At 42.8% G+C, this 27112-nt stretch overlaps 1 protein-coding gene across 5 annotated transcripts in view; it reads left to right on the top strand.

Moving 5' to 3' along the window:
* The window catches only part of mib2 (MIB E3 ubiquitin protein ligase 2), a 39181-nt gene extending 30237 nt beyond the window's left edge, over positions 1 to 8944 (top strand). For all 5 annotated transcript variants that reach the window (XM_085444852.1, XM_085444849.1, XM_085444853.1 and 2 more), the window contains exons 14-19: positions 2995 to 3121; positions 3223 to 3483; positions 5056 to 5234; positions 5470 to 5663; positions 5802 to 5867; positions 6180 to 8944. In XM_085444852.1, coding sequence (XP_085300978.1) covers positions 2995 to 3121; positions 3223 to 3483; positions 5056 to 5234; positions 5470 to 5663; positions 5802 to 5867; positions 6180 to 6421 — 1069 coding nt within the window. In that variant the 3' untranslated portion in view covers positions 6422 to 8944. The remainder of the gene's footprint in view (positions 1 to 2994; positions 3122 to 3222; positions 3484 to 5055; positions 5235 to 5469; positions 5664 to 5801; positions 5868 to 6179) is intronic.
* The last annotated feature ends 18168 nt before the right edge of the window (positions 8945 to 27112 follow it).

Here is a 27112-nt window from a genome sequence, read left to right as displayed (position 1 = left end):
CTCTCCCCAGCATTCATTTAGCCTGACATCAGCTGCTGCACCAAAAACAGAGACACAGGATTTACAGTGTTCAGGATCAACTCGGTTCACCAGGTCCTTCATTTATCATCAGCAGGCCTACACTATACTAATGCAGGACAGTGACTGTCTACTTTTTGTGTTTCTATATTGTCCAATACACATAGCAGACTAAAACTGCTTCTTTTGTTTCCCTCATTGTCTGTTTTCAGTCCATTTGTCCATTAGGATATTTCCACTGCTTAATTGATGGCTGCTTTACTATCCTGAGGATTGAGTTCTCAAGAGCAGCTGTGACCTTCTTTTTTGTGACCAAAAGACAAGAATGTTCTGTTTATTAGAATATTTATTTATTATAAGGAAATGGAAAAATAGGGGCTTGAGGCCAAGTTCACAAACAGTCCTGGGAAAGAAAAGAAACAAGGCTTGTTGCCAGATTTCCTTTTAGAGGTTTCAGCTCGATAGGAGAGACGATGCTAACTGTATTTACTTGAAAATGAAAACTGCTTGCCTCTATTTCACCTCAACATAGCTTTATTGTTTTCTCCTCACTTTCACCACGTCTGCAGCAAGTTTTTTTCCCCTTTTTCTTCAAACCCTTGTCTTCATTTTTAGTGTTCATCTTGACAGTACTGTGTAAACTCTCTGACACAGCTAGATTTCACAACTTAGTCACTCTTATAGCTAATAATACCGCCACGTTTTATGTTTTGTTTTGTCGTCTCGTGTACATCAAGCAGTCCTCCTGCTTTTATCAAGCTTTGATTGAAAAGCAAGCTACAAACAAGCATGATGGAAACTCCCAAAAATAACCTAATGATGACTTCAGTCCCCAGGAAAGTCATTACCAGCGTGCCTAAGATGCCCTCCAGCTCTTGCGCGTGAGTGCATGTTTGTACAAAACTGCCTCAAAACGCCAGCTCAAGTCTGAATATTCGTGAACACACACAGGAGTAAGGCTTATGGAAGAAATGCAGAGAAGAAAGGCACAGCAGATATAGAGGTGACACAGCTGAGGCGGCTGCTACCCGTCCTGAGTGAAGCTAATAAAAGGTGGTCTGGAGCTAACTTTTATAGCTCAACCACACACACGCTGACACACACGTATAGAGCTGCATTGCAGATACCAATGACCTCTAACACAGTGTCTCCCTAACAGCCTTCATCCATCAATCGTGCCTATACATGCCGCTTACTTATAGCAGTCCAGGACCTCATGTATTAGCGCTCTGCTGCTAAGAGTCCTGTAATCACTGTAAAATTTTAGTTAGGTCAGTGAAACCTGCATTAAAGTTGTCCCTGTTACTCTGATGTCATACAGTTGCATCCAGTCGGGTTAAAAGAAAAAGCACAACTTTGAAAACCATTATTCGAATTGGAAGAGTATTATTTCCAGAATATGAATTACATTTATTTATTATTATCAGACAGACTACAGTCTCAATTATAATGCGTCATCTCAAGGCAATGCAGACAGTGATTGGATACAGGGCCATGTTGGTTAAAGTGTCCACTCCCCTAACAAAAAAAAGGGATGAGTTAAAAAAAATAATGATGGGTGTTCCTTATATGCCATCTGTTAATCTGCTTCAGCTTCACTATGATTGCTCGACACCAGCTATCGATGTGTGCACCACTGGTGTTTTTCAGTGAGACCCAGCAGGATTGACATTAAAATTAAGTTACGATCACTGGAAAGTTTGCTTCACCTCACACGGAGGCCTTCACAGACACGCTAGCTTCCCGGGCGTTCGTGAAGGCTGTCGACTTCAATTTCACACGTCATAAAGCAAACTCGGCTACAGACCAGAGGGCAACTCAACAGTGCAGTCCATCCTTAAACTGCAGAATTAGTCCAGTGTGGTAAAGATAAAAAAAATAGTTCCCATATTGTCACTTCACCGAATGCAGCCGAATTTCAACTTCACTTTTGTTAACCTCTCACAGTTAAGACGACTTGCTCTAATCTCTAATCTGACCAAACTTGCTCTTAAATTTTTCACGTTAGAAAACTTGAGCTTGGCTGTCCTCAGCTGAGTTGAGCACTGTGTAAATGAGGTGGAGGTTGTGGTATTTGTCCTTGATGTAGTGCACTGTTTGTTTGAACACTGATGATGATGGTGAGCGTTCTTGTCAGATTGGCTTGTTAGCGGCTTTACAGCAGCTGCGTCTCAGTCCAAGCTCATTTCAGAGACCAGGAAACTTGATCATATTTCCATTTCTGAGAGGTTTATGCTTTGTGCCTTTTCTTCAGCTCAAGGTGGTGTTGTAGACACTTGTCGCTGTCTGGTCAGATTCAGGCACATAATGATAAGCCTACATCAATATATGGTTAAGGAAGTACTCAATGTTGTACATTTAGGCTGTTGTCGTTTTATTTATACTGTAAGTGCGTAATTTCATTAAAATTCAGTGGAAAAACAAATAGTATTTCCCCAGCTGACATCATAAATACATTGCACTTTTTGGGCCCTTTTTTTTTACTTCTCTATTTAATATTCATTATGCTGATGTGCATGATGGATGTTCACTTTATACTTGGTATTTAGTAGAGATTTAGAACAGCTTATTTGTAATCCTGCTTGATTGTTTTCTCATTTTAAGGTCACATAGTTATTGCTGATATAGTATTTTATTTTATTTTACCTTAGGAAGGGAGAACAGGCCTTATTACATATATTTGAGTAAAATAAAAGGACAGTTGAATAACTATTTTTTTGTTTCCTGTAAAAGCCTGACTTGTTGTCCCTTTGTTCCAGTGTCCCTACGTTTAAGTATTTGTAGATAAATAAAACAACATCAAATAAAATACATTGATATTCCATTCAATTCAAGTGTTACCATTATATCAATATTCAGCCGTTTCTGTGAGTGTTTGATGGGGCAACAAGCTCGAAGACAGCTAATACAGCACTTAATTTAAGGAGTCAGGAACGATGTGGCTAATTGAGTGTTGTGTTTCTGTCCTGCTGGCAGGGCCACAGAAAAGATCCTGGCCCGAGCACGGCAGCTGGTCGATGTTAAAAAAGAGGACGGCTTCTCTGCGCTGCATCTGGCGGCTCTCAACAACCACAAAGATGTCGCAGAAATCCTCATCAAGGAGGCGAGTTGACCATACGTTTGCATATTTACCTGTTTAAACCGATGCTTTTGTTGTAAAACGTAAAAAAAAATGTATTTGTTTTTGCTCTTCTTCTTCTACAGGGGCGCTGTGACATCAACATCCGAAACAACCGGAACCAGACGCCGCTTCAGCTGGCGGTGACGCAGGGCCACACAGAGTTGGTGCAGCTGCTGGTGGACGAGGGCGCCGACGTCAACATGGAGGACGAGGACGGTGACACGGCCATGCACGTGGCCCTCCTCCGCCCGCAGCTGGCCAACGTTATGCTCAGCCCATCCGTAGGTACCAGCAGCAGCGAGGAGAGCAGCGACGGATGTTCCTCCACGTCTCTGTACTGCAGGGTGAGAACTGACGGGGAGGGGGAGGTGGCATGTTGTTAAATTTGTTCTTTTCATTTTTAAAAGATTCCTTCGAGGGGAGCGCCTGGTTTGATGAAACTGTTTTACTGCTACACCAAAGTTCACCACTTTTTAACTTTTGCGATTCCCGTTATGATGGGATAGATTTAAAACATGAGATTGGCATTTAACAGATCCTCTACTGTTGAATTCTTGGTGTTGCTGGAAGTGGATCAAATGAAAAGAGAGCAAGAGAAAAGATGCTGTTTGACAGGATGAAATGGTGGCTAAATAAAACCTGGCAACAAGGTAAACTAAGAGACTACTAAGAGATGTAAATATAGACTGGATAAGAGAGTAAATGGCGATCAGAACATTACTTTAGAGCTGGAGAAAGATTATTGCGGGCTTTAGAGTGTAAGTGCAGGCTCATAGTAGGGTAAATAAAGGCTAATAAGGGTCGAGGATAAAATGATGGACATAGATGAATAAGTGTTACACTATTTACCCTTAGTTCTAGGGGTTAATTTAGTGTAAGAGAGTTAGTTGACTTTACCAGGTAAACAGCAGGATGAGTGTGAGAAGGAGTTGGAAGGACTCAGGTGGCATGACCTTAAAGACGGCGTTAAATAAGGAGTAAGGACTTTGGCAGGTTGTATAAACATGGCAGAAGAGTGGGGTTAACTGCGGACAAAGTAATGAGGAGTGCAGTGAAATGATACCATATATAGTTTAAAGCAGGGGCTGCATGCCCAGTGAAGCTATAGACATTTGAACAATAAGCCCTCAACATTTAGGATTTCGTAAGATGACTGTGTCTTTGACTCTAATCTCGTTCTGTGGCTTTAAAAGAAAATACTGGCAGAGACTTTGTAATGAATGAGAGAACGGCTAATTCTACTACTTGTAGTTAATCCAAATTGTACGTTGTTAGGACTGCTCTGACATCATCAAAATGGGAAATAGATGGATTTAGGTCACATGATTTCCACGTATTCCTACACTGGGAAAAGAGAGGTTCCGGTAATTAGATAGATGCTAACTTTGTTTATCTGTTGTTTGATACTTGGCTGAATCTTTTACTCACGAGAAGTGGCCTAATATTCATTTTACACAGACCTTGACTCTTTGCTTTGAGCAGCACTTTAATTGCTGTTCCACCAGTTCGTGTTGGTATCATTGCACCAGTGAAGAAGAACGTCCTTTCTAGTATACATGACCGCAAACACTGCAGCTCCTCTCAGCATCCTGGACACCTGCCAAGCGCACACTAATACACACACATACACAGCCATGAAGGTGGCTAGACTTAAGTGCTCAGGGCTGTTCTGGCCACTGTCAGCAGATGAGTTATTAGGAGTTCTTCCGTGCTGATTAGGAGTGCAATTATATATCAGCCTTAGCTGGGTTGCACTGTTTTTACTTCAGTTACCTGGTGTTGCTTAAATTCAGCTCCTGGAGGTTTTTAAGTTGTTCTCAGCTCTCACCGTTCGGATCAGCTGTTAGGTTTTTAAAGAGTGCGTCTCTAAAACGGTCTAAAATTTCTCTCCCCTCCCTTATCTTCTCTGTCCACAGCTGAACGCGACAGGTCTTCTGGGGAGTACGGAGCTGAGCATAGGCACAGCTGTCGCCTGTTTTCTAGCGATGGAAGGTGCTGACATCAGCTACGCCAACCACAAGGGCAAGAGTCCTCTGGACTTGGTGGCAGACAGCACCATGCTGCAGCTCATCAAGAGCTTCTCTGAGAAGCACAGGTAGCCGTTTGCAAAATTAGGGTTGAAGTACACGAAGCGGTGGCTGATATTTTTATGATGCATAGTTCATAAAACATTCTGACGGTCATATTTACACTCTTATGTGCTATTTTTCATTGAAATGACAAACAGAAAACAGTTGCTAAGGAATAAGCGCTGGTGTGTGGGAGTCAGCTGAGGTTAAAAAAGGAAGCCTTGGTTTAGTGGGGCGTTATAGCTGTGTGTTGTGTGTCAGGTTGCAGCGCCTGCAGGCCATCACATGCGGACAGGGCCTGAGCAGCGCCAGCCTGCGGCGGGTCCACACGACGCCCAACACCATGACCAACCTGGTTCTACCAACGCCGCCCGGGCCCAGCGAATGCCTCATCTGCTCCGAGCTGGCTCTTCTGGTTCTCTTCTGCCCCTGCCAGCACAGTGTGGCCTGTGAAGGTGGGCTATGCCTTTTTTCTCTCTGTGTTGTTTGCTCTACTTTCATTATTGAATGTCAAACAGTATTGTTATTGATACAGACAAAAATAGACTTTGAGTCTAATTGATCCTTGGCTAATGCGGTGCTTGTCTAAACAGAATGTGCCCATCGCATGAAGAAGTGCATCAAATGCCAGGTCACAATCACCAAGAAAATTAGGCAAGGTAAGTTCTAGCTGCTTTACTGTCCGAAATCTTAAGCCTTAAATGTTTCTTGTTATCTTAATGTTTATTCATGAAATTATTTATTCATTTATGATGTCCTAAAGACGACGTCTCCGTATTCGTGGTGCTGTCTGGTCACTCAGACGCAGCCTTGAATGGTAAATGCAAGCAGCTGTGTGTTCTGGACACTGCTGTCTCCGTGTTAACCTTATTATTTTGAGCCATTAGTACAGCAGGACGGTCTCATCTTGCACAGCACTGCACAGTCTGCATAAAATGAACTCGTTTAATAACAATGACCTCTTTCCACAGACCAAACGGAGGTGGACTGCAGCCCCGGCACCGAGAACTCAGAGCAGCACAACCTGCTCGAACAACTGCAGTCCCGCTACCGTCAGATGGAGGAGAGGATGACCTGTCCCATCTGCATCGATAACCACATCAAGCTGGTCTTCCAGTGCGGGCACGCCTCCTGCATCGACTGCAGCGCCGCGCTTAAGACCTGCCCGATCTGCCGGCAGACCATCCGCGAGCGGATCCAGCTGTTTGTCTGAGCTTCTCTCTCCGCTCAGTCCAGAGAATAGTGGAGGGGGGCATCGGAGAGAAGCGAGGCTGGGGATGGGCAGTGGGCAGCTGTTATTTTGGACACCCCCAGTAACCCCAACCATCCCCTTGGATCAGCCCACAGGCTGCTTGACTATCAGATGCTGTATTAAATCACTGAGAGGCCACCTTGTGTTCGGAGTAGCTTTCATCGAGCAGCGCAGGCAGGAACGTGTTTATTAATTTAATTCGATTTTCAGCTCCAGGACAGATGTTTAGCTGAGTACGACAGTCAAAGTCACGAGACGACGCCGCTGCTTTGATTGGCAAGCTGGGAGGGTAAAAAAACGCCCCTCCCCTCACTCACTACTTCTTTTCCTCACTCCCACCCAGCCTCTGCCTCGTGTAATCTGTCCTCTCTTTGCTGCTTTAAGTGGATGTTTGTCCCATCATCCTCTCTGGCTCTCTGGCCACATCTGTTTACAAGGCTGCGCAGAAATCACTTCTCATCTTGCTCCTCAGCCTGTCCTGTGAATTATGTTTGCTCTCATTTGTATCAGTCTCTTAATAATCAGTGTTAGTCTCTGCAGAGGGAGTTGGTATAACTAAAGGCTCTCTATATAATCCCCAACCAATTGTCTGTATGCAAGGGGAAATACACACTGTATATGCATGAACATATGCATATTGCAAAGCTGAAAAGGACCGTGTCGTCATGGGTGATTTGTTGTCGTTTTCTTTCTCTCTGCTTACATTTGTGGTTTATAACGTACCTATGAGTACAGGTGTGTATTTATGTGTGAAAGGTGGTATTACTTAGTAATGTCCTTTTTCGGCCAAAAGGTTTTTGGTTTCTACTGAAGTTCACCCCCAAGCCTATGTCCTCTACTCAGGGTATCAAATCATTGAAAGCACTTGGAATATCCATACAGAATTAAAGAGCCACCCCCAGACACACACACACACACACACACACACACACACACACACACATACACACACACATACAGATACACAGCATTATAAAGCAACAGGTTACTGAAACGAAAGGATGGAGAGTTGGGCATACTGACTAAGAACTGAAGTAGAAACACTTTGTCTAAAGTCACAGTTTCATTCTCATTAGTTAAACGAATGTTTGCAACAAAGCTGATGTTTTCCTCTGAAAATACAAGAAAAAAAAAAAAAGTCCACCAAGCTTCCCAGAAGAACCAGTCGGCTTCGTTTCTGTGTTTCACTTTGTGTGTGGCGACCACTCGGTCTGTCTGTCACACGGCTGGTGCGGAGAACCCAGCGAGCACACACTTTAACAGCTATTTTGTTACCAAACCCACCAGATGTATTGTAAGATCTAGAATCAGAAGGGCAAAAACATTGCGTAGTCGTGTCACTTGTGTATTTCCTTCCACGTCTACCTTTGTAGTCCAGTCTTTTCAGAAGAAAGCCTCCCTTTCTCCTCTGGAGTTCTGGATTGTATATCATCCTGATATCTGTTCTTGGTGTGTTAACTTGAAGGGCTTATGCAGATATATATATATATATATATATATATATATTAATTTAATTTTTATTTTCGGACATAAGCTTCCAGAGACATTTTTTTTTCTTCATTAGATCCCAAATTTTGGGAGAGGCAATGTTAAAAAGATGTACATTTGAATGTTTTTTTTTTTTTGGGAGGGGGTATATCCGGTCTCACTCTGCCTTTCTTATGTATAAAGAAAAAAAAAAAGGTAACAGAGAAGGAGCTGGAGAAACCAAGGGGTACCACGAGATTTGCTTTGAGGAAAGAATTTTTCTTTTCTTTTTTTTATCAGTGCCAAATCGCATGAGGATGTGCATGGGCATGCACGCCCGAAATTACCTAGACGCACTATGCTAAACCCCTCTAAGCTCAAGCGAGCGTTCGGTTATTCCAGCAGTGTGAAGTGAACTAAAAAAAAAAGAAGCTAATTTTCATGTTTTTTTTTAGGTTAGAATCAGAAATATTATCACAGCACACTCGGTTACTGATGTTAGCAGCTGAGCTAATGGTGTTAGCCTTTTAACTTTAGCTTACTGTTTTGAACCTCCTCGTGTTCTCAAAGAAACGTGATGTTACACACTTCTGAAATATTATCAGTCCCATATCGTTTGGAGCTTTTTACAAGTATATATATATATATATTTATATTTTGTGAGACATTGTCAATCAAGGGACACGTTTCTTACAGAAATTTCAGCATTTTAAGGATTGTTGGTGTTTTAAGGTGATGGGTTTACAGGCAAAGGCAATAATGTTCTAGAAAAAAAGGGGAAGATGTTTGTGGTTTTTTGTTTGTTTTTGTTTTTTTAAGGAGGTCGCTGTGAGGGCAGGAAACAATTTATGTATAAAAATTATATTAAAGCAGCAGTTGTTACTATTGGTGTTTGTACATTTCAGCTCTTGGAGTTCTGATGTTGGCCTTACTGTCCATTCCTCCTCTGTTGATGTTTTTTCAGTTGTATTCTGTACAAAAATATTTTGCAATAAATATGGAACTGTTTTCTAAGGACTTGGGCTTCTCCTATGCTTCATTTCTTAATTTAAACAATGAGATTTCCTTACCTCAGTTGAGTGTGCTGCATTTTCCCCTTGACTTGAAGCATGCTTGCAGAAATCAAGAGTCAGCAGCAACAGAATCAGATGCTAACCTCTGTGAATGAATGGTTAACTTATTAATTATATTTTAGATTGAAAAGGTAGCTCATTCTTTCAAATTTCACAGATTAAGCTGCATGTTTGTCAAAATTTTATTTGTAGAATAATGTGTCCAGTCATATCGACACATCTTGTTTAAAATGATGTGACAAGATGCTGTTTTTAACAAAGGAAACCTCTCAGCTGACCAGATATCCGTCGGTTCTTCTCATGGATGGAGGCTTGAATCTATCCCAGCTGTGCTTACCTGAGTTTATAGTCACCACTATTTTTTACAAACATATATGGATGTCTTACAATGTTTCTATAATGTTTTTAGCTATTTTTATTATTTTTATTATATTCCTCTGTTCAGCACTTTGGCTGACGCTTGATGTCTTTTAAATGTTCTATATAAATAAAGATGACTTGACCAGGTAACCTAACCCCATGCATGTCTTTGAAATGTGGGAGAAAGTCTGAGTACTCTGAGACAACCCACGCAGACACAAGGAGAACATGTGAAGTCCCCACAGGAAGGCCCCAGCCAGGATTTGAACCAGGACCTTCTTGCTGTGAGGTGATGATGCTAATCACTGTACCGCTGTGCTAGCCATAGTGCAAACTCACATTGTTGGACAAGAAGTACTCTGAAAAAAAGCTTTTGATCATATGTTTGTGATTAAAAAAACAAATGACTTCTTCAGGAACATTGTACATGTATTCAAATTATTATATAGCATCATCACTTTGTCCTTCGGATTGATCGATGGTGCAGTTCTTAGCACTATCCCCTCACAGCAAAGCGGTTTTGGGTTTGAACCGTGTGTATGGGTAGAACTTTTTGTCTGGGTTTCCTCTCACAGTACAAAGATGTGAAATTGCACCCCGAGGACAGTCCCACGATTTACACCTGTCATATCTCCAAACATGTAGCTCAATTTCAGCTGCCTATATAAAAAACAAATGATGATGCTGATTATTATTATGTGCCCTTTGACACTGGTGAATAGCCTTCACAGTATTGACAGGAATGCTTTAGATTTGTTTTCAAATAGTTTTTTTTCTCCCTAATCTGAAGGAGTTCTCCAGGGCTCCACATTAGGAATACTGATCTTCTCTGTATATAGTCATTTATGAAATGCTTGGTCCATTTTTATCCAGATAATTCAGCGATCTCACCCTAGAGTAACACAAACCCTGTAAAACCTTACCTACAGTACATCGCACTTCCTTTTTATAATAGTGAAAATTTGATTAATAACGTGTTAATAATCTTTCTTTGTGGTAAAATCTCTTTCCTGTTACTGAAAATCCTGTTATAGTAACAGAGTGGATACCTTGAACGAATGATACCATGGTGTTATCTGTTTTCTTTTTTATTTCATCTTTTATTTTTTTAATATAGATGAAATCAAGAAATAGCGGGGGTATCTTTGTAGTTACATGCAGGAAATAAAAATAGGTCAACAATACAATTTGAGTTCAATTTAAAGGTCTTATTTTCAGGATAATGAATGTTTATGAGCAACACATTTCCAGGGTAAAGTGTCATCAACAGAGATGATAATGTCCTGTAACAAGGTCTCAGTCTGGCCTGTGTCATGAATTTGATCAGAATGACCCACAGTATCCTTACCTGAACCATTATGGACTCTTCATCAAAGCAAAGGATTAAATCATGGAAAGTTTTGCACTCAGTTATTGTTAAGAATGATCCTGTTAGTATTCTCGATTTTCGAAGCCCTTTTTGTTGCTGCCTCGTCTCCCTGCTAATCCTTACCTTCATCAGTGCACACCTGCTTATTTTCAGACACTATTTTCATTCCTGTTTTCACCCACACAGCAAAGAAATTGATTTTTTGCAGCCTGTGAGAAATGAAAAGACTCCAAATGACTATTTTTATACCAGGAAAACTATTTCAATCACACTTTCCTCCCTGACTACATTTAGGAGGGGGGGGGGATTAAATGGAAGAACACTCACTGCAGTGTCAAAGATGATTTGAAAGGTTCAAAGACTGAAATATTTAAAGTGTGTGTAATAATGGATCCCTCGATCCCTTTCCTGGATGCATCCTCCAATCTTAGTTCCGCTAAACAGCAGGTGAGCAAGTTGTGTCCGCTGTAACCCTTTTAGTGTGGCTGGTTTCTGAGCAGCGTCTCTGGTTAAACACTGCCTTGTGCTTCCTCTTAGTCCTAATTGTCTTATGGCTCAGAAGGCTTTGGCATATGACTCAGTGATTTGGTGACGTCTGAGGACAGGATGACAGAACAGTGGGACCAAAAATCAAGCCGTGATGTTCGAATTTCTTGTTTTTGTTTGAACATCACAAAGCTGAGGCGATATTTATTTTTTTTAAAAAGGTTACTGGTTTGTCTAATCCTCTATGATAAACGCCAGCTCGGCCAGTTTAGTTAGGTGGACTACAACATAAAATCATTCAGTACTCAATATATATTTGTTTGACTTTTTGTTCACATGTTAACATCACATCTTTTATACTTGATATATCCCAATATTCCCGCTCTTGCCATTTCATCAAATACGCCTCTGCAATGTTGCGTGGAGATCAGGGGCAGTACCTGTGGACTGGCAGACCGGGGTGGTGGTCCCCATCTTTAAGAAAGGGGACCGGAGGGTGTGTTCCAACTACAGGGGGATCACACTCCTCAGCCTCCCTGGGAAAGTCTATGCCAGGGTGCTGGAAAGGAGAGTTCGTCCGTTAGTCGAACCTCGGATACAGGAGGAACAATGCGGTTTTCGTCCTGGTCGCGGAACACTGGACCAGCTCTTTATCCTCTCCAGGATACTTGAGGGTTCATGGGAGTTTGCCCAACCAGTCTACATGTGTTTTGTGGACTTGGAGAAGGCATTCGACCGTGTCCCTCGGGGTGTCCTGTGGGAGGTGTTGCGGGAGTATGGGGTGTCTGGCCCATTGCTACGGGCCATTCGATCCCTATACAACTGTTGCAAGAGCTTGGTTCGCATTGCCGGCAATAAGTCGGACTCGTTCCTGGTGGGTGATGGGCTCCGCCAGGGCTGCCCTTTGTCTCCGGTTCTGTTCATAATTTTTATGGACAGGATTTCTAGGCGCAGCCAAGTGGCGGAGGGCTTTCGCTTTGGTGGCCTCAGAATCTCATCTCTGATCTTTGCAGATGATGTGGTTCTGTTGGCTTCATCGGGTGAGGGCCTCCAGCTCGCACTGGAACGGTTCGCAGCCGAGTGTGAAGCAGCGGGAATGAGGATCAGCACCTCCAAATCTGAGGCCATGGTTCTCAGCCGGAAAAGGGTGGAGTGCCCACTCCGGGTCGGGGATGAGTTCCTGCCCCAAGTGGAGGAGTTCAAGTATCTCGGGGTCTTGTTCGCGAGTGATGGGAGAAGGGAGCCGGAGATCAACAGACGGATTGGGGCTGCAGCTGCAGTAATGCGGACGCTGCACCGGTCCGTCATGGTGAAGAGGGAGCTGAGTGTAAAAGCGAAGCTCTCAATTTACCGGTCGATCTACGTCCCTACCCTCACCTATGGCCACGAGCTGTGGGTAGTGACCGAAAGAACGAGATCGCGGATACAAGCGGCAGAAATGAGCTTCCTCCGAAGGGTGGCTGGCCTCTCCCTTAGAGATAGGGTGAGAAGTTCGGCCATCCGGGAGGGGCTCAGAGTAGAGCAGCTGCTGCTCCACATCGAAAGGAGCCAGCTGAGGTGGTTCGGGCATCTGACAAGGATGCCCGCTGGGCGCCTCCTGGGTGAGGTGTTCCAGGCATGTCCCACCGGGAGGAGGCCCCGGGGCAGACCCAGGACACGCTGGAGAGATTATATCTCTCGGCTGGCCTGGGAACGCCTTGGTATTCCCCCGGATAAGCTGGAGGAGGTGGCTGGGGAGAGGGAGGTCTGGGCCTCTTTGCTTAGGCTGCTGCCCCCACGACCCGGCCCCGGACAAAGCGGATGAAGATGGATGGATGGATGGACAACTGTTCAACCTTGGAGCTAGCTCGGTGCATTTATGCACGTAGACATGGTGAAGACAACCTGGTGAAGTTCAAACCGAGCATCAGAATGAGGAAGAAAGGGGACTTTAGTGACCTTGAATGTGTCATGGTTGTTGGTATTTCAGAAACGGCTGACCTATTGGGATTTTCCTGTGCAGCCAAGTTGAGTGTTTACAGAGAATGGGCCACAAACAACACATATCGAGCGGCAGTTTTCTGGGTGAAAATGCCTTGTTTATGCCAGAGGTTGGAGGGGAATGGCCAGACTGCCTTTCTCCTCCAAACTCTGCCAACAGTAACTCAAATAGCTATTTGTTACAACAAACAGAAGAGCACAAAGGTACCACTCCTCTCAGCTAAGAACAGGAAACTGAGGCTACAGTTTGCACATGCTCAGTAAGATTAGTGAATAACCTAACCCCATGACTTGGTCTGGTCTGGCTACCATTAAGATGGTAGGGTCAACTTGAAAGCATGGATGCATCCTACCTTGTATCATTGGTTCAGCCTCCTGGTGTGTGGGATATTTTTCTTGTTCACTTTTTACCTCTTAGTACCAACTGAGCATCATTTAAATATCACAGCCTACCGGAGTATATGACCAAAAGAGGTTGGCTGCACAACGCAGCATGTTCAGTGTACCTATGGTGATGGCTGCTTTCAGCAGGGTGACAGACCAAAACTGAAATCCTTTTAAACTGGTTTATTCAACATTAACCAGTGAGTTCACTGCACTCAGATGGCCTCCACAGTCACCAAATTTCAATCCAATAGAGAACAGGAGATTCACATCCTGGGTGTCCAGATGACAAAGATATTGCATGATGCTATCATGTAAATGGACAAATTCTTATATAGTGCTTTTCTACTCTCCTGGAGCACTCAAGCGCTTTATACAAATGCCTCCTTCACTCATATTCATACTCTAATGAGCGACTTAGGGTTAGTGTCTTGTCTAAAGATATTTGGCCTGCAGACTGGAGCAGCCAGGGATCGAACCACCAACCTTCTGACCTACTCTACCTGAGCTACAACCCATATCATGGCAATATGGAACAAAAGGTACCTTGGTGAATGTATGAAATTAAGGCACTTCTGCAGGCATAAGGGCCCCAGCTAACATTTGCCGATGTAGCCATGAAAATAAAGGCAAAAGGGGATGTCCTTTCTGTTATGTGAACTCAAACTTCTCACTTACATTTTGATCATGGGAAGGTTTGGTGAAAGAAAAATACAAAAACATGTTTAGCACAGGATAAACAGAAAACACATGTTAGGAGACATATATACTTCGAATATTTGTGAATAAGGAACTGGCATCCATCCATCTTTTCCACACTTTTAATTATGATGATCAATATACTGGCATTTTCAGGTGTATTGTGCATTCTTCTGTCTCGTATCCTTCTGATTTTAGCTTCTGTTCCAGCTCCTCCTCGTTATTTTCCTGTATTAGAATAAATACCACTCTGACGATCTGACTCTGTCTTACTGATTTTCGTTCGTTTCACCGACCACGAACAACATCCATGCAAACATTTGCAGCCAGTGTGTCACTATTAGTGTGTTTCATCTCCTGCAGCAAAGCCAGAGAGATGAGGTGAGATCGCCATCTAGTGGCAGCTGGAAAATCAGAGTAATGACGTTTAAACACACACACACACACACACACACACACACACACACACACACACACACACACGATGTTATGATTTATATCCATGTCATTATGTCAGGCAGACTATATGTGGAACGGGAAGGCAACAAGCACAGGGCGATGTCTCAGGGCGCCTACAGAGGGCGCACTTCCTCACCAAACTGCTTTCCGTGCCCTGTGTGAACTGAAGCTCTCTCTCCTTTCCATCCATCCAGTGAGGTGAAGAGTTCTTGCTAGAGTATTTAGGTTATACTTAAAGGTCTATCCAACCATCTATCCAACATTAGTGCTCACAATGTTACAGAAGGAGACTGATAGTTGGATTTAAAGCTTTTGTGAGTGTTAAATAGCTGCTTGTGTTCTGTCTGAGAAAAACTCCTACATAAAGACACTAATTATTAAAGACACTGGTTAATTTAGGGGTTTGAAATTTGTCCGCTGTGTCCTGAACCTTTCAGGAGCTTTTCATACAGTTTCCCAGTGCAGGTGTAGCACTCTGCCGGTGTCATGGGGCACATTAACTCAACTGCAGAAACTCGTGTTTCTCCTCTGCTCCAGTCAGCCAAAGAGTACCTCAAGGATTTGTGCTGGAACCTCTCCTTTTGATAATTTATATGCTTCCACTAGGTCAGATCATCCACCACCATAAACTGAGCTATACTGATAATGTATCTCAGCACCAGCTTCTCCAGTTACCTCTCTTTTCCACTTCCTCTAAGACATCAAAAACTGGATGTCATCAGCTTTCTCAAACTGAACTCTTGGCTGTGGCTCCCGAGTGGTTGCTATATTGGTCTTGATGTGGAAGGATCTTTCCAGCTCCAGTAAGATGGAGGAACTATCCACAACCTGGATGTCATCTTGTACGCTACCCTCCTGTTGTTATCATATACCAAATCCATTCAGACTCTGGCCATTACGCTGAAACCACCATTCACACCTGTTCGATCTCCCTAACAGAGGCCTGGACAGGCTACAGTATGTTCAGGACTCACCTGCCAGAGTGCACACCTGGCAACACATCATCCCCACCTGAATCTCCAATAAAATCCTCCTCACCTACAAATCTCTATATGCCATTACTCCTGGTACTTTTCAGACCTTCTCAGCTAAACGTCTACTCTCCTTTTGAGTCCTCGGCGCTGTTGCCCGCACACTCTGGAAACACACTCCCCTTTCCGCTCTAAAATGCCTCGACTACATTTTTAAAAAGCAGTTGATAAAAAACTGTCATGTACTCACTGAGGCCTTTGACTTGGGTTCTTTGAAATGTGCTATTTAATCTAATGTGCTCTCAATATTACTGAAGAACGTAAAGCTAATGATCAATATAACCGGGGGTTTTCAAACTCATGAACCTGTGTATGAACTGTATCAGCATGACTAAGTAGGGATCCAATGGCTGACATGACGCACGCTGCTTCATATTCCAGTTTTTAAGTTGTCTTACAGGTTTGCTCAGACGCTCACTGTGTTTACTGTATTGCCTGGTAACTGTGGGGGGGAAAGAAAAGAACAGGTGAAAGCACAATAGGTTTGTGCGTACACTTTCACGTGTCTGATATAACGAGCCCGGGGAAGGAAGTGTCATATGATTCAAAGCTCTCAGCCTCACATCATTTGGTTCTAGACTAACTTTTATTTGATGCTCCATCAGATTTTGGACAGATCAGGAATAAATGCAGATTATGCCTCTTTTAGCATTTAGCATGATTCAGTCTTCTGTCACTTTTTCTGCTTTAAAACACAGTTTATCTGTGGCGTTATCACAGTGTGACTCTTCCTACAGAGGTGTGTTTTCAGCACTGTTTACCTGTTTGCCACATCCACAATCCCCTGAGAGTCAGCTGTTTGTTACAAGGTGTGGCACCCTGAGTCAGGAAGTCCACATATTCCTCTGTGTCCTGTTTCATTGATGAAGTGTAAAACAAACACCAAAAAACCAGAATGTGTTTGTAGTCACAGAGAAATCCGGCCCAACACTTCCTCTCAACTCTTCAGTCTTTGTGGCAGCTTTGCCCTCCGAACTCTGCGCGGTCCAGTTTTGATGCTTTGATGGAAGTTAACCAAAAAGATGCTGCGAGTTTTTCATGCTAAGGTTTAGTGACGCAACTCGCCCACTGGGGAAAGAAACCAGTATTCAACCTGGCTTTGTTTACACTGTCACTAAACAACTGTTGTCCCATCATCGGTTGCTTTGTTTTGGGACATAACTTTAAAACGTCCACACCTGCAAGTTTTGCTCACTCGCTGAAATAAAGCGGGAGATAAAGGGAAAGAAAATGCGGCAGGAGGGCTCCCTTTACCTTCTCCAAATGTCTCACAAACACAGTGGACAACTTTAAGTTCATCTTTGGAGCCTGTGAAAGACCTACGAACCATCCCAAATTTGGAATGATGTTTGGCACAAATAATTCTGGCTATTCGACTCCTGAGATGCAGCTTTGTTTGCATCGTTTCAAATACATTGTAAAAACATTTAGCATGTTTTCACCAGTAATACTTCTTCTTTAAATCCCCCCAAAACAAAACAGTTAACAAACCTTACAGGCCCAAAATGCTACAGAAAGACCTCAAAAACGATTCAATAAAAATGAATAACACTGTCATTTATTAACAAGAGTATTTAAGTAAACATGGGGATTTTCCTCATAATGTCCTGCAGCTCTGACCTACAAAACCTCGTGTGAGCCTGAATGTAGCCTGAGATCCTCTGCTAGAAGTTCAGGCTACAAAACAGAGCAGATGAGGTTTTTATTGTCAGACGTCCCCCAGTCGGTCATTCCTGTTTCTTCACTGAAGAAACTTTAGGATTGTATTAGCACAAATATACAGTGCTGTGCAAAATTCTTATTTATATATAGCATATAAGGTAAAAACAGTGCTTGTGCAGCTCTAACGAGCTTGAAAGTCAGTATTTTTGTTATGAGCATGTTTACTCTGTAACACAGCCTTAGTCAGCTTTCTAGTCATTCCTTTAAGTAGTTTTCAGGAATATTTCTCCAATACATTCAAAGCTCTTCTTTAGATGTTTCTGCGTTTTGTTCTGTTCTCTGTTGAGATGATTCCACACTTCTTCAATAATATCGAGGTCTGGGCTCTGGGGAGGCAAATCCATGACTGATAGTGTTCTGTTTTGTGAGCTTTTCTATCCAGGTAGATGATATTTCAACAAGGAGAGATGATATAAGAAGGATTGAGCATGCTTTGTTGTGATAGAGAAATTAATTACTGAGGAACATTCCTCCGAAAATGGTCAGGTACAAGGAAGGGAATGAGAAAAGGGAAAAGTTTAGAGGATGGAGGATAATTAAAAAATAATTATTACACATAGACTTGTTTTCCTTTTAATTTGAGGCATTTTGCCCAATATTTGCAAAGAAAGCTTCAGAGCATTCCTGAAACAATTTATTAAGTTCATGTATAAGTTCATAGCTTCGCAGTGCTGAAGGGGGATTCAAGCTTTTCACGGCTGCACTCCCACTTAGTTTCAAGAGCTCAAAGATAGTAGTAGTAGCAGCAAAGGCCAAAATATCCAGGCTTCTAGGATTGTTTTAGTCTTAGTCTTATCTAGTCTAGTCTTATCAAACCTGATGAAACTGCTCCAGAGCTGCACAGGTTTACTGACTGTCACGGTATAGTTAGTCCTCCTGGGGAAAAAGGAAAGATCCTGCGTTTAGTTTTAATGGCACAGATCGTGATAACTGTGACCCATGGGATTAAAGCTTCTCTTTAACAACAATGACTTAAAGTTTCCTGGAAGTCTCAGTGTCTCCTCTCGGTCACAAATAATTAATAAATAATAAACACATGATAAATAAGTAGCACAGGCTAATAAACATATAGTGTCACCCTCAGATTTTGCTTTTAATGGGAACATTTAAATCCCCAAACAAGACAATACCTTTGTTACTAAGACAGCATCCCTTGCTTTAAACAAAGAAGCAGAAATCCTGTTATTTTACTGCTAATGTCTCACAAGACGATTATCTGAGGATACAGAAATGATCTTTACAATCTCAGTAACAGCAAGGGGTCGGTTGTGCATTGGTGGTAAATGATAACTGATGCTCCAATTTGTGATGATTTGGGTGTATTCTTATCAAAGTGCTGATAAAATCCAAGAAAACTATATGTTGAATATGTTTTATAGGCTTTTTGATACACGATGGAAATGATGCACCTGCTCCTTTCAGGAGGCGAGCACCTTGTTTTCCCCTTTGTGCTCCTGTTCTCGCCTTCCTCCCAGGCTGACTGTGGGCATCTGTTGCTATGATGAGATTCCCACTGATGCAACACCAGCCGAGCTTGGCTCAACTCTCTGGGCACACGAGAGCCTTGTGTAATTTCGGTGTTTGTGCTCACAATACCCCACACAGGAGCTCGTTTCTTTGTGCGTGTGTGTGTGTGTCCCAGGTACAGCTGATCATTGATGCGACTCCACAGTTGCCTCAAAGCCATTTGAACAGCATTTTAGTGCATAGCCATCTCCCCACACTACCTGCCACACCTTAACTGCTTAACACTTCAATAGCGTGCCCATGCCGCAACTTGTGCACCCACCACCCCCTTCTGCATCCCCACCCTAACTCCTCCCATCCCATCTTGCCCTCATTGTAGTCAGCCAGCTGTTTCCTTGCTGCCCAGAGTGTCCCCCTTTGCTGCAGATTTGTAAAAAAGGTGGTCATTACACTTCTTATAGGATAATACAGTCCATATGTAGTGGGACCCCCACCACAGCAGATGGGTAAACAAAGAATGATGCAGGTTAATTAGGCCTGATGACACCCACAGGATACGTCTTGTGTGAGTTGTAGTGCGTTCACATTGTTCGGAAACCATAAATAAAACCAGATCATAGGGATTTTACTTCTAAGGCAGGTTAAAATAAAAAATCTAATCCATCACATTTCTTTCATTCATTTCACACATCACTAAAAGAGCGGTTGTGGCTGTTTTCAGTTCCCCCGCAGCTCGTCTCTGTGCGAAACTGTCGCAGACAAAGGGCGCTGCCTGTTAGTTATGTTTGCGGCAGAAGCCAGTTTTGCATCTTGGTTTGATTTGAACAAAAGAGGTCAGGAAGAGAGGCCTGAACATGACAGAGCAGCCTTGTCTCCTGCAGGCAGTCCATGGATGCAAAGTTATTTGCATAGGAAAATAGAAGTGAAGCCTTTGGAGGAGCAGGGGTTATAGCGTGACCATCGCTGGTCCATTCAGTTGGAAGAAATGTCGATAGATATAATGTAGATAATATGGACTATATTATTACTTTATCTGTGCTTGTGGCTGTTTTCCCCACATTTTCTATTAGTTAAAAAAATACAGGCAGTGAAACAGAACCAAATGAAAAGTGGTGGCTCAGAAGCTGCTACAGCTCTGCCCGTGTACCCAGGCTCTCCCACATACTGCCTGATTTGCCTCTGATGCAAATATCAACCGAAGATGCGCTACGGTGATGACGCAGCTCAGACAGCAGAAAAAGCTGCTTCAGGCAAAGGAGAGAGTGATTTGACTTTCAGTGTCAGACTGGGATTTTCTGTGCACCTGGTGAAACTTTGTGCTTCACTTTCAACGTCTCACTATTCCACGTTTTATCTCCTCAACAACTGAAACCCCCCCACAATTCATCCAAAAAATCCACGCATCAGTCAGGGGAGTTTTGATCCTAGATCAGTGCTAAAAACAGCTGTAGTGTAGACATACAGGATCATCGTTTGCTTCAGTGGTGTCGTGCAAGCTGCGTATATTTCTTAAAGCAACTATCAATGTGCTTTCCTTTTGTTCCTGTGAGTTGTGATGCTGGTGGGTGCCTAAAAACTCAAGGAACAAACTTGTCTGACTACATTAAAGACATATTTAATCAGGCCCTTAGTGTGCAGCACACTGATATGGATCTGTGGCTTTGTAAATAAAGATACAGAAGTATTTGTATAAGGACATGGTATAAATATACACCAGATCTGTGGTAGGGTTTTAAAAGGTAGGTATATGGCAGTTAGGTAATGCAGGGTGGTGTTTCACTGCACTGCTTCAGAAAAGCAAAGAGTGATTAAACGCATCCCCAGGTGACCTGATTAGGAGGCAGATCCATGAATTTATTCAAATGCCAGTGATATTCACCTGCAGGCCTCAGCAGCTGCACTGCGGGCCTCAGTATGTTCCACACTTGTCATATGAACAAAGCAACAACCGCCGAAGTTGAAAAAGGAAATCTCAAAAGTACATTTTCATAAACGTTGCCAGTACTTCTTTACAGGCTCCAGCGTAAAAATGCCCAACTTTGTTGCTGAAATAAATATGGATATAGGTTATTTTAAAAATAAGAAAATTAAAAAAAAAAAAAGTCTAAAAATGGCATCGAGACTAAAAGTGGGGCAGCTTGGGGAATTTATGGGTTCTCCTTGTGCCTATATAGAGCACATGTGGAAGTCCTCTTGGTGCTCGGATTTCCTCCTACGCTGGTTAGCTGCTACAGTGCGGTGAAAATGTATTTGACCCTTTTTTTGGGGACTTGTATTTGTGGATAAACACTCTCACTGTGGTTCACTGCAGTCACAAAGCCTTAGAAATAGCTTTTCATCTGTTCTTCAGTTTCTTTAGATCGTAGCATGATGTGTTGCTTTGAGAGATCTTTTAGCCTATTTCACTTTGTCACACAGGTTCTATTTTAGTGATTTCTCAAATCAATGGTCTGGCAATAATCAGGCTTGGGTGTGGCTAGTGAAACTGAAGGCTTTCCAAAACAATGTGGTTAATCACAATTAACTCATGATTTAAGAAAACTATTTACTTCTGCAGCAGGTTAAAGTCAAAATGACCTTGTCACGTTTTGTCTAATATTCGAATGTGTTTGATGATGTGAAACATTCAAGTGTGACAATCCTATTAATAATAATCAGTAAGGGGCAAATATATTTTTGCAGCACTGCGTGTGTGTATGTGAGACAGTGTGGCTGTCTGTGTGTCTCTCTGTAGCGCTCTGATGGAGAAAGTGGCTAAAAGTGTTAGCAGCCACAGGGCTGGGCTTTTCTGCCATGTGTGGTGTTGTTGATTTTTGTAGCATTTAATTGTAACTGTCCAACAAATAGTCTGGCCTGTAGTAATTTTTGGGTTCAGCACTTTCCACAAGCCTATGTTTCAGTTTTTTTGGTTGATGAAAATTTTTGTGTTACACAATGTGTTACACAGGTCAGGGAGACAGACAGCCACTGTGTTGGATAGAGCTTTAAAGTTCAGGGCCTTTTTAGTCCCAACATAGCAGCGCTCCTGAGGTAACACCGTCAGGTCCTGTGGGTCTCTGACATGAAAGAAACATGGAAAATTATGTGGACAGATATGACAGATATTTTTTCTGCTGAGTCCGATTTCAGATGCTAAAAAAAGAGCCAATCTTTCACCTTAACTTCATGTTTTTTCACCTTCCTGTCCTCTGTTTAATAAACACAGAAGCCTGTTATTCAGTTGGCTGTTAGCCTGTTTGCTTGTCTTTTATGTGCTGTGTATTGGGACAGTACAGCCCAATCTCATGCAGGGGCCTATTCCCCAAAGCTGGTAGTGTGGCGCACTAAGGCAAATTGTGCCCACAGGTAGTTTTGGCCTCTAGTGTCACTGTCGCTGTTAGCGGTGCTCCAGGTGCCACGCCCTTCTTTCTCTCAGCAAACCCACTGAAAAAGACAACTCAACCTTTTTTTTCTCTAGCTTTTCACCTTTAGTATGAGGTTATTGTTTCTGGAACCCTGGCAGCTTGATTTGGTTTGATTTGATTTTAAAAGTGTCATCAAATGGTTGTTTACTTGTTCAAAAATCCTTCATTTACCTTAGTTTCACTTATCTGTGCCCCACCTGCAGCGGCTCTGTGCACTGCAGTCTAAGAGGCAATAAGATGCAGACGCAGTTATGTTTGAATGAAGTCATGTTAAATGATAATAACATGTGAATCTGTCCTGAAAACACTGAGTTGACGTACATTTGCACACAACTTCTTTTGAAGTGTGTGTGTGTGTATGTTGGCGTGGTCTGTCTGCGGTCACCCCCCCCCCCTCCACATGAATAGAGCTGAGCCTTGTGCAGTCGACAGCTGTCTCCTTTGAACAGTCCAAAGACAAAAAGCCTTAAATCCAGTAACCTCCCTCTTTCATGTGTTCATTTGATACCACTCTTCCTCACCTTACTGTCGCTCCATTCAGCTCTGCAGCCTGGGGCTGCAGCTTGCTACCACGCTGCATTCATCGCCGGGAGTTCCTCACTTGGTCCCTCTGAATGAGATGAAGGAGGGAAAAAAAGCTTTTGGAAAGACAGTGTGCAGCTGAGTTTGACTTTTGTATGGCGCCAGAATGTGGGATCCTTTAAAACTTGTTTTCACAGTTGAGGGTTGATAACATTTGCAAAGAACCCCCCCCCCCCGACACACACACAATTGTTCCGTGTTTTGAAGCGCACACCTTTAATGTCATGAGTTACAGCTGGTATTTTCACAGTATTCCCTGTTCATTTAGCATGCGAGTTCAAGCAAGACTGGAGTGAGACATTATGAAAGATATGACACCCAAAGAATTTATGGGAGAAATTAGTAACAGCAAAGATGGTGGTGCAAGTATGATTCTCAGGAGAACCTGGCTTTTTAAAATCTTTTTAAGCAGCGTTTCTCAGATTTGACTGGCGAGTAGCAGTTTTAAAGTCCTGGTGACCAACGAGATTAAAGTTTATTTAAGATAATGGTTTTAAATACCTGCCAGAAGGTGTGTTTAAGATGGCTGCTTGTTGTAGAGCAGGGGTGTAAATTTTGGACTTTAAACTGTATTTTCATACATTTTAAAGCTTGTTCTACCGATAAAGGCCACGGGGAGGCCATTCATACCGCGCCAAAGTAATTAAGTAATCTATAAACAATAAAATGAGAGAAAAGTTCTTGTCTTTTCTTCTTCTTTACTAAAGCAGACTTTCTTTGACATGTGTACACTCTGAGACATACTGTCGAAATTTCACTTCTTTGTCTTACATTACGACATCTCAGGATTAAACGTGTGTAGTTAAACTTTACATGGACAGAAAGCGAGGTATCACTGGTCTGGCCCACTAAAGTCCAAAGTGGACTGACTGTACATAGCCTGTGATTTAAATGGAGAGTGACATCGCCACTCTAAAGAAACTTTAAACTGGATTAGCAGCTTGATAAAACAGCCAGTGTCTGTAGTACCTGAGCTCTGTGTGTGAAGGAGTTTTGGGGAAAAATAGCAAAGTGCAAATCAGGATCTTTTTCTGCACTGAAATATGTTGACAGATAAATCAACGTATATTCTATTCTTCTGCCTCTGATCAACAAACAGGCTCTAAGTTGAAAGGCAGCCTTAAACAAGAATATTTTAAACTTTGCATTGAAAATGTTCTGTAACGAGTTCCCTCTGTGAGGGAACTGAAAGCACACTGATATAAAGGTTTTCGTTATAGCTTGGCCTACAGCATTGCCCAGAACAAGTCTTCTCCTCAGGATACCTCCCATATACTTTATGGCTTCTTAGGGGAAAAAAGCCATAGATGAAAGCTAAAAATACTACTGTATATTTGGAAGAAAAAAGGGGAGTCTTGGGTGAGTGTGTGTGATAACCCAGGCGGTTGGCCCTCTGTGTGTCCGACTGCCTCCCATTCACTGAGGGTAATTAGAAAATCCTCAGGGCAGGAACTGCTCGGCTGTGTGTGTATGTGCCAGAGCGCCACTGAGTGTGTTTAGCTTATGCACAAGCAGGCTGAGGCCCAATACTGTACCAGGCAAAGGTTTCCACCGGATCGCTCTTGCATAACTCAGTGAGTGATAACACCGGTGCATTCCTCTCAACACACATCACCAGCTGCCAGCATCTTTTCCTCAGTTTTTCCCAGTTCACGTTTTAAATGCACTTGGTCTCAGAGCACCGGGTGAACAGGAGAGTGTGAGGTTCTAGAGGAGATGTGAGTTACGGGGACACGTTTGCAGATTCACCTCTCGGCCTGCTTTGAAGGAAAGGAGAGACTGGGTGGTCATCCAGGCCAGAGATTATGCTCATCCACAGGTAGGTCAGGTGGGGTCAAAGCTGCAGGACTTCCCACATCTATTGAGTGTCTTTACTTTCCAACCTTATGAGAAACACATTGTGGAAAAGGAGAAGGGAGGGTTTTTCTTATTGGATATGCACCGACAGGAGCTTTGATGGCAGTGTTTAGTCGTATTTAATCCTAAAATGTCAAGGTGGAGTTAGCTCGTGGGGTGCGTTTGCTAAATTTCAGCTGTTTTATGGTGCCTACTCTTGGCTAAATTTCAGTATGTTGATTCAGAGGCTCCTTAATGCCAGTGTCTTCCTGAATGATCGCAGATTAGATAGCATAAACACACTGCCATGAACAGAGCGCCGGCCATAAAACAGCAGCATCATACGGGATGAGTGTATACACTCTGACCGCCAAAATACAGCCCTTACCTTCACTTCCTCAGCCGATGAACAGCTGGTCTCCATGGCACCTGCTCCTCCACAGGTTCTCATGCATTGTATTGCACCTAGCTGCCTCTTTTCTGATTGGCCGTAAGGATTATATGAACCCAGTTGCCTGCCGTCTGGAAACTGTAGTGTTTACAGAGCGGCGCCCGAATCCACAGGGTGTGTTTGGCGTTGTAAAAGCTGTGGCTGAGGAAGCCTTTGTGCTGAATATGTTAATGTGTAGCCTCTTACTATGACAGGCTGGTGCAGCAGAGAGGCCGAGGTAATGTTTAGGCCTGTGGACTTTGACACGCATGTTTTCATGTGCTGATGATTTACTCGCATAGCCAGCTCTATGAATTAAATCTGAGGACAGACTTGGGAGTCAACTGAGATCGAAGCTGGAGTGGTTTTCCAGAATCCTACCTCCTTTTTATCAAATCCTGTGCTTCACATATATACTCTATATGATTAGCTATATAATTATCTAATTCAAGTGCAGCTTTTAGCAGCAGAAAACATTCATCATTCAGTGTAACACTTTTTTGCTTTATGTAGAAAGGAAGGTGTAGCTTACTATTTGATGTTCAATTTTGTTTTATAATCACAACAGTCGCCTTTTTATTGTAAAGACACAACAATAATAGAGAAATAAAAACTCAACCATCACATGACCCTGCGAGCGAACACTTGGCAACAGTGGAAAGCAAAAACTCCCTTTTAACAGCAGAAACCTCCAACAGGGGAGGGGCAGCTGGTTGGCTGTGAGGGAGGGAGACGGGACAAAAGATGTGCACTGGTAGAGAGCAAGAGATTAATATCCATCCGTCTGGACAGGTCACCACACAGGGCAGTTTAATAATAACTAATGATTAAATACAGAGTGGTGTTTAAACACATAGTAAGTGAAAAAGGTGAGTGAAGTCAGTGCATCATGGGAAATCCCCAGCATCGTAGGCCTACTATGTAACTATGGGAGGGTTCAGGGTCACCTGATCCAGTCCTAACTGCAAGGTTTATTAAAACAGTAAAGTTTTAAGATTAATCTTAAAAGTAGAGATAGTGTCTGTCTCCTGAATCCAAACTGGAAGCTCGGTCTACAGAAGAGGGGCCTGAAAGCTCAAGGCTCTGCTCCCCATTCGACTTTTAAATATCCGAGACCCACAAGTAAGCCAGGAGTCCGAGACTGAAGTTCTCTGCTGTCCACTATGTAGGATATATGCTCTATATGTCCAGTCCCTGTCAGTTCTCTCGCTGCAGCATTTGCTCAGCAATGAGTGTTGGCGTATTTTTAATAAGCGATACTGTAAATGCACAAAGGGATCTATTCAGTTCAGGGGGAAATCTGTTTCCTTTCACATAAACATTCAACAGCTCTTACACCACTTACAGTTGCGGAACCTGAACTCTGTTTGCATGAGGAACAAAAGCTTTTTCCTGCATTGATCCGATATGCAGTGTGCTCACAGCGAGCCACAGCACGAGTTCCTTAATGAAGTGTGAGTTTGTGTTTAGAATAGCTGCAGATTAGCTGAAGATGGCTCACTCTTGAGCTTATTTTAAAAATCTCTTAGCCCTCGGCCCCTTGTTTTAAAGTTTGAGTGGAAAGGTTGAATTTCTCGGTATCTCCCTATTCCCCTCCCTTACCGCTTAGGTCAGATGTATATTTTGGCAGCGACGTTCAGGATTTCAAAGAGCAGCAAAGAGATTTAAGCTATAAATTTCACTTAATTGCATCCATTTTATATGGCTCGGCAGTAATTTACTGGCAACAGACAGTGATGAGAGACAAAGCCTTTATGATGAGTTCCTAGTCAAGTCAAACAGATTCGTAGTATGTGTAATAGCAAAACACTGTAAAAGTAGTTCAGAGGTAAGTTACAGTACAGTGTGTACAGTTAGTTTTCTCTTTTATTACCAGAGTTTAATGTTTAGACGACTCTTCGTG

Source organism: Copadichromis virginalis, linkage group LG20 (genome assembly GCF_057382275.1).
Source record: "Copadichromis virginalis isolate Kocher_CV1m ecotype Utaka linkage group LG20, C_Virginalis_male_GT1.1, whole genome shotgun sequence".
NCBI lineage: Eukaryota > Metazoa > Chordata > Actinopteri > Cichliformes > Cichlidae > Copadichromis > Copadichromis virginalis.
This window is presented reverse-complemented; position numbering and strand designations above follow the sequence as displayed.